This window comes from Lampris incognitus, chromosome 10 (assembly GCF_029633865.1).
Source record: "Lampris incognitus isolate fLamInc1 chromosome 10, fLamInc1.hap2, whole genome shotgun sequence".
Lineage (NCBI taxonomy): Eukaryota > Metazoa > Chordata > Actinopteri > Lampriformes > Lampridae > Lampris > Lampris incognitus.
Genome location: NC_079220.1, coordinates 53,603,682 through 53,611,771, shown reverse-complemented (window position 1 = coordinate 53,611,771; position 8,090 = coordinate 53,603,682). Strand labels below are relative to the sequence as shown.

Here is an 8,090-nt window from a genome sequence, read left to right as displayed (position 1 = left end):
CTACACATTAGTTGGGCATGGTAAGTGTATACCACTACACATTAGTTGAGATTGGTAAGTGTATACCACTACACATTATGTGGGCATGGTAAGTGTATACCACTACACATTAGTTGAGCATGGTAAGTGTATACCACTACACATTAGTTGAGCATGGTAAGTGTATACCACTACACATTATGTGGGCATGGTAAGTGTATACCACTACACATTATGTGGGCATGGTAAGTGTATACCACTACACATTATGTGGGCATGGTAAGTGTATACCACTACACATTATGTGGGCATGGTAAGTGTATACCACTACACATTATGTGGGCATGGTAAGTGTATACCACTACACATTAGTTGGACATGGTAAGTGTATACCACTACACATTATATGGGCATGGTAAGTGTATACCACTACACATTATGTGGGCATGGTAAGTGTATACCACTACACATTATGTGGGCATGGTAAGTGTATACCACTACACAGTATGTGGGCATGGTAAGTGTATACCACCACACATTATACTGCGGTCGAGGAAAGTCCCAGCGTACATTCTGTGTCTAAACACATCTTGTGATATGAGGTGTGTAATATGCCACGTTGTGGTGCCCATGTTTAGTGTGTTTATCCCGCTTCACTGTTTACCTTCATCTCTAGCAGTGACAGCATCATGTTGTAAAACCAGCAACGCTGGCTCGAACCCTTAGCCGGCCATTTTAGCTCCTTCCTCGTCCAGTTCTGCTCAGTCATAAATAGATTTCAATAAGGCCTTTATTCAATAATAATAATAATTTATTCAATAATTTCAGTAAGGCATCATCTCCACCGCCTAACTATGAGAATAACAGCCGCTTGAATTACTTTCTTCTTCTTCTTCTTTGTCGTCGTCTTCTTCTTCTTCATAGCGGATTTGACCCCGCGAGGGCACGGCGAAATTCTACGTCGGATGCCCTTCCTGACACAACCACTGATCCTGGGGACTTGATACGCCAATTACTTTATCGTGCAAAAACAATAAATAAGAAGAGGACCAGACACCCCCCCCCCCTTTGCCTTGAGTACACAATGAAACCCTACTTATTCTTTACGATAACACAAAATCTATATAAGAACATGGGGGGGGGACCTCACTGGAAAAACAAGCGGGAAGGTTTGATTTTGGGGGGAAACGGTGCGATAAGTCACCTCACTCGAATGAATCAAAACACAAGTCTCATTTCAGGATCAGTCGCGTGTTCCTGTCTCCCAGGAGAAGTCTGGAAAAGAGGGAAATAGTCACGTGAGTGATAAGGAAACGATGCTCGGCTACAGCGTGCCGACGCCACAATCCTCCTGTGTCACAGTCTTATGTCCAAGTACGTTTAGGTTGAGCCGTACTTACCGGACCAATGCAGCTGCTACCAAGCCACCGCTAATGGGGCCCACCCAGTAGACCCAGTGGTAGGTCCAATACCCGCTCACCAACGCCGGGCCAAAGGCTCTGGCTGGGTTTAGGCAGGTACCGGATACATCCCCACTGACGGAAGAAGCAAATATCTCACATTATATTCAATGAGGAGATCTGCGTGTGCATGAGCTAGCTTAAAACAAGGCCAGGGGACCTTAATGACTCCATACTGGCTGTCTCTTATGGTACGCAGCTGTCTTATTTTCATGCACCAGTGGCGGCTGATGCTGAAAATTTGAGGGGGGGGAGCAATTTAACTTGGTGCAGCACACCTGACAGCTGCTTTAACGTCCACACAGTCACAGAGTTATTAAGAAGGACAATGTAGCTTATAGAGTTTATCAGGGTTGGTAGGCGGTGGATGATTGACAGTCCAGACAAGGCATGGGGGGGGGGTGTTAACATGATTGATCGCCGCGAGAATTGTCCGATCACATCAGCTCAAAAAACGTTAAAACAATACCAATTCGCTGCCAATAAAAGTGGGAGTGTCTGGGGCGGCAGAGAACTGCGCCCCCTGGATAATCTGAAGAAACCAATCAGACAGCAGCCTCAGGTCACCCGCTCGCCACAAGTTCGAGAGCTGACATAAGGTATGGTTTGGCCGGCGCCCCTCACCCAGGAAGTATATGTATTCAGACAGAAATCAACCAAACACCATTTGAACCAATATTTAATGCTGCTCACAGACTGAAACACTTGTATTTCATCATTATTTGCATCATACAACTAAATTACATCTAACAAGTTTAAGTAGATTTCCATCTCGTGATATTTGAAGGGGGCGGCTCCCCAGCGCCCTGTACTGGCCAGCCGCCACTGGTCTATACCCATACGTGACAGAGTAAATATTAGATTTGACATTTGTGAGCTATAAATACGTGCGATGCAAAGGACATGTGAGATCTGAAGACGTGATTTTCCTTCAGAACAACTGAGTGGACGGTCATTGTCCCTCTTATGTCTCTGCTAAAATGAGCAGGCTATCGTCAAGGCCTGACTCCAGAGAAGCCGACCTTAGTTTGGAGGATCTTCGCTCTGAAATAGAATATCCATTGCATGGGGAAAAAAGTGATCCCCACTCCTACAAATTCAATATAAGTACAAAATCAAAACAGATGTAGGTACTTTTGGAAGGATAGCAGCTACATTTTAACCTCAATTAAGCAAATAACCGCACTTACTGGTACTGACTCATGAAGTTAAGACAACCCAGACAGTAAAATTGCTGTGGCCTGGACCCGCCCCACACCCGACACTTTCATCCGGCCCACATACCACGTGGAATGACGGCACTTGGGCGGTCTGCTCCTGTTTGCCAGATCTGGACCAGAACCAAGCCATAGCAACGCCGCATGTGCCACATATTTGCCAAAGGTGGCCCATATTTGTTTTGTGATATTTGGGCCATGTTCACCATTTACCACACGGGGCGCTGCAGGGTCACATCCAGACCACATGTTGCCCAGAGCACCGCATCTTTGCCAAAAGGCCCACATGTGATTTGGCATATTTGGGCCATATTTGCTATTATACATGTGGGCCACTTCAGGCTCACATCCATTTTGTCAGGGCCGGAAGAGGGCCACCAGTGCCGCATCATTGCCTGAAGTGGCCCACATCCGGACGCTGTCTGGGGGTTCTGTTTTCCATTGGAATGTAATTTTGCACATGAATCTTCTTCAGTGAGGATCCACCGTTCCTCCTCTCCCTCCTTGCTTTACTCACCCGGCCAGGACGTTGATGATGACGGTGCAGCCCACCATGAACGGCACTAAGGGGCTTTTGCTCTTGTCGTTAACGGCCCCCAGCAGCACCACCATGGTGACGAGACAGGTCATGGCGATTTCCCCGAACAGAGCTCCTCCGAGCTGATCCTGAGACTGCAGTATGGCGAACGCTGCCCCCTGGGCCTTGGCGTAGTTCTCCGCCGTGGTCATTGCCTGCAGGCCATGGACAACATGAGTCACGCAGGGAAAACGTCGATGAAATGAAGCTGCCGTACAAACGGAGGAACATCGTGCTGAATTAACGGCTAGGTGACACTCGCCAGTTGCCAAATGTGGGTAAAATTTGCCTTTGGCGAGTAAATTATGGCGACCGCCGGGCCGGGAGAAGAAAAAGAAGAAGAATTTCCTGCACGCGCTAGAGAAAGCTTCTGATTTGCTGTCACCTCAACCCGCTGGATCGGCCGTGCTGTGCGTGTCGTGCGTCAGTCATCGAGCCGTGTGATGTTTTGTTAGAGTCTTTGGGGTACCTGTTGTCAGGTGAAACAAACCCAGCTATGTGATTCGCCCTGAACTATGACTCTGAACTTATTACTGTTACTTATTTTTACTAGTTATTGTTAATGCCTCTATAATTGATGTATTCTCGGGCGGCACGGTGGCGCAGTGGTTAGCGCGGTCGCCTCACAGTTCGAGCCCCGGGGTGGTCCAACCTTGGGGGGTCGTCCCGGGTCGTCCTCTGTGTGGAGTTTGCATGTTCTCCCCGTGTCTGCGTGGGTTTCCTCCGGGTGCTCCGGTTTCCTCCCACAGTCCAAAGACATGTAGGTCAGGTGATCAGCTGTGCTAAATTGTCCCTAGGTGTGAATGTGTGTGTGTGTGTGGGGGGGGGGCCTGTGATGGCCTGGTGGCCTGTCCAGGGTGTCTCCCCACCTGCCGCCCAATGACTGCTGGGATAGGCTCCAGCATCCCCGCGACCCTGAGAGCAGGATAAGGGGTGGACTACTATAATATGGACTACTATAATATTGATTGAGACTCGCATATGAGACCAAGATGAGATGCTAAAAAGTGAATTTTGGACCCTGGGCGAGAGAGGGGCGGGTGAAATAATGCAAGACTATCTTCAAAAATGTGTTTTAGGACGGCGGTAACGAGAAGACGAGACCTTTGCCATGGCAGCTCCAATCACTCCTCCAACCACTTGGCTTATGAGATAGGGGGCCACCATCGTCATCTCCATGCCTCTGCAGAGGTAGATGGCCAGCGTGAACGGGGGGTTGAAATGGGAGCCGCTGGGGTAAAGACAGAGAGGCTGTTACAGGTAGACAGTCTGCACAAGTGTCCCGACACTTTCACCTTTGTACCTGTCAAAAAGGTCACTTTCGGGGCGTCGCCGGCATGGGATTAGCTAGACGCACCGTCAGTAGGGAAATCTCTATTAACATATTCAAAGGGCTGTTTGGGAAATGTAATATACCCCAAAATAAAGCAGCATTTCATAATTGATAAACTCACAGTCGTGCCGAGTACTTCACTTTTTCCACGCAGGAAAATTAGACTGGTTTTACGGCCCCTCGTCTAGAGGTGCCTCGTCTAGAGATGCCTCGTCTAGAGGTGCCTCGTGTAGAGGTGCCTCGTGTAGAGGTGCCTCGTGTAGAGGTGCCTCGTCTAGAGTTGCCTGGTCTAGAGGTGCCTCGTCTAGAGGTGCCTCGTCTAGAGGTGCCTCGTCTAGAGGCGCCTCGTCTACAGGCGCCTCGTCTACAGGTGCCTCGTGTAGAGGTGGCTCGTCTACAGGTGCCTCGTCTAGAGGTGCCTGGTCTAGAGGTGGCTCGTCTACAGGTGCCTCGTGTAGAGGTGGCTCGTCTACAGGTGCCTCGTCTAGAGGTGCCTGGTCTAGAGGTGCCTCGTCTACAGGTGCCTCGTGTAGAGGTGGCTCGTCTACAGGTGCCTCATCTACAGGTGCCTCGTCTAGAGGTGCCTGGTCTAGAGGCGCCTCGTCTACAGGTGCCTCGTCTAGAGGTGCCTGGTCTAGAGGCGCCTCGTCTACAGGTGCCTGGTCTAGAGGTGCCTGGTCTAGAGGTGCCTGGTCTAGAGGCGCCTCGTCTAGAGGTGCCTCGTCTAGAGGTGCCTCGTCTACAGGTGCCTCGTCTACAGGTGCCTGGTCTAGAGTTGCCTCGTCTACAGGTGCCTGGTCTAGAGGTGCCTGGTCTAGAGGTGCCTCGTGTAGAGGTGCCTCGTCTACAGGTGCCTCGTCTACAGGTGCCTGGTCTAGAGGCGCCTCGTCTACAGGTGCCTCGTCTAGAGGTGCCTCGTCTACAGGTGCCTGGTCTAGAGGTGCCTCGTCTAGAGGTGCCTCGTCTAGAGGTGCCTTATCTTAAACCTGGAACTTTTACTTTGCACTCCCTTACAGGCAATATGAAGCAACGACGTCTCGGAAAAACGTGACGAGCCTTTATATTGCCCCGACAGCCGACAAGTTCACCCCATAATTCATGGCTCACTTCACAATCCATCATATGATTAAAAAAAGAAGCCCCCCTCCACCGCCCCCCACCCACACAGCCGTGCATCACATGCAACGTGCACAAGGAGAAACACTGGCGAGTTGCTCTTCACCTGATCTCCGCCATGCAGGCCACCATGACGGCCACGGCCAGGCCGTGCACTAGCGCCGGCTGAAGCCTCCCTGCGGCCTCCACGTTCTCTATGACGGAGACGCAGCCGATGAACACGAAAAACGTGGTCCCCACCAGCTCAGCGAGACAGGGCTGTATCAAGCGCTCGAATTTGTTGGGGGGCCTCTCGGGCGGCGCCGCGGGCTGCGACGGCACAAGGGACGTCCGGACTTCCCCCATCTCCAGTTTCTCGTCAGCCATGGTCGCAGAGCACTCGGAGAGCTGCGGGCGCCGAGGGGGGAATTTATAGCGCGGCTCGAGGCCGGTGTTGAAGTGTGTGGCCAAACGCCGCCACGCCTGCCGCACGGTTAATCACTTGGGTAAGTTCATCGGGCTCGAGCGTCTCGGGGGGTGGGGGTGGGGGTGGGGGGGGGCCGGGACATGAGGCAGTGCTGCTCCGCTGACTCGCTGACTCCCTTTGTTATGAATCCAAGACGGTTTAATCATAACAAGCCTCCTGGTCGCATGAGTGCCCCGGGTTGCGACGGATAACCCCTGCATCTGCTGACAAGCAAACGCAGGTTTTGCAATGAATAGCTTAAACGGGCAACAACAAAACAGTTTACCGTCGGCCCCCGAAACTTAATGATTCACCCGAAGGCTCGGCGACCATCTTTGTTCTGTCGCAAGGGGAACGCGGGACATGCCGAGGCCTCTCGCGGCAACAAAACACGCCGAGGTCACATTAATGTTGGAGGGCAAGTGTGTAAAAGGGGTAATGGCGAGGCCCGGGTTGAGTCGGGCCCGGAGCGGCGCTCGGATGTGATTGGCTGGTTTGCCTCGGCCCCGTGCGTGTCGTGTCCCGCTGAACGTCAGCGATATTTATTTGCCGAGATTAAGTTTCCTGGGCTATCGTGGCCAGGAACGAGCGCTTCCAGAAAGGACCCGTCAAGATAAGATAATACAGACGGTGCAACGCTGAACCCGACCGAGCAGCGTCAGGGCCAAGGCGTGCTGTGCTGGTGATGCAGCGGGGTGATTCATCATCCTCCTTATATAGTGACACCCGGGTTTGTTCTTTGTCTTTGTTTCTAATTTTTTTTGGATATGGGTTTCTGTGTTCTCTACTGTAGAGTAGAAAACCCCCCCAAGATCCCATCCATCCATCCAGCCATTATCCAAGCCGCTTATCCCAATTGGGGTCACGGGATGCTGGAGCCTATCCCAGCAGTCACTGGGCGGCAGGCGGGGAGACACCCTGGACAGGCCGCCCGGCCATCACAGGGCCCACACACACACACACACACACACACACAAACACACACACACACACACACACACACACACACACACACACACACACACACACACACACACACACATTCACACCTAGGGACAATTTAGTGCAGCCGAGTCACCTGACCTACATGTCTTTGGACTGTGGGAGGAAACCGGAGCCCCCGGAGGAAACCCACGCAGACCGGGAAAACATGCAAACTCCACACAGAGGACCACCCGGGACGACCCCCAAGGTTGGACCACCCGGGGCTCGAACCCAGGACCTTCTTGCTGTGAGGCGCCACCGCGCCGCTGTGGGATATGTAACATCATAAAAGATGTCCTGCATCTGAGACCTGCTGCAGACACAGAACGGTGTTTTGGCAGCAGCAGCGTGGCAGTTTCCACAGCACACGACTGGAGGAGAAAACAGTCTATATCAGTGTTTCCCAACCCAGTCCTCAAGGACCCCCTATCCTGCAGATTTTCATTGTAACCCTGCATAGGTAGCCCTGCTTGTACTTACTCAACCAATCATCTCACAGCGCTTAATTATGCAAGGTGTGCAATATCTGACATAATTCATTGCTGATTGGTTGAATAACTACAAACAGGTACCTATTCAGGGGTGCAAAGGAAGCATGCAGGATAGGGGGTCCTTGAGGACTGGGTTGGGAAACACTGATCTAGATGAACATTTTTATTTGCCACGACCACGTGCTCGGAGGACGCTTTGCAGCAGGTCAGGCCGAGCCGGAGCTTCGTCTCCCTTAGGACCCCGTGTGTGTGTGTGCTTCTCACATCAGCCCTGACGTGGCCGTGGCCCCGGCGGACACTTTTACGAGGATGTGTAAAGATGAAAAGCTGCCAAAAACAAGGTTAACGAGCAAACGGGTTCAACTAGAATGAAGGGTCTCTTCGTAAAAGTGGGTTTTCCTTGTACTTTCAGACACTTGAGGAGTTCATGTTTGCAAGCGTGAGTCCCCCTTCTGCAGGGCTGCTGTCTATGTTATGCACGTCCATAA

At 51.6% G+C, this 8,090-nt stretch overlaps 1 protein-coding gene across 1 annotated transcript; it reads right to left on the bottom strand.

The window, feature by feature from the left end:
* Positions 1–1,141: 1,141 nt before the first annotated feature.
* aqp8b (aquaporin 8b) lies at positions 1,142–6,048 on the bottom strand. The gene is made up of 5 exons (XM_056287705.1): positions 5,789–6,048; positions 4,338–4,464; positions 3,174–3,388; positions 1,380–1,514; positions 1,142–1,254 (listed from the first exon to the last, which is right to left on the bottom strand). Exons 1-5 carry the CDS (start codon positions 6,046–6,048, stop codon positions 1,212–1,214), a joined length of 780 nt encoding a protein of 259 aa, XP_056143680.1. The 3' UTR covers positions 1,142–1,211.
* Between the last annotated feature and the right edge of the window lie 2,042 nt (positions 6,049–8,090).

Coding starts and splice junctions, on each gene's coding strand:
- aqp8b (XM_056287705.1), bottom strand. CDS start 6,048: ATGGCTGACGAGAAACTGGAGATGGGGGAAGTCCGGACGTCCCTTGTG. Junction 4,465..5,788: donor GCCTGCATGGCGGAGATCAG/GTGAAGAGCAAC, acceptor TCTTTACCCCAG/CGGCTCCCATTTCAACCCCC. Junction 1,515..3,173: donor ATCATCAACGTCCTGGCCGG/GTGAGTAAAGCA, acceptor TTCTTCCGTCAG/TGGGGATGTATCCGGTACCT.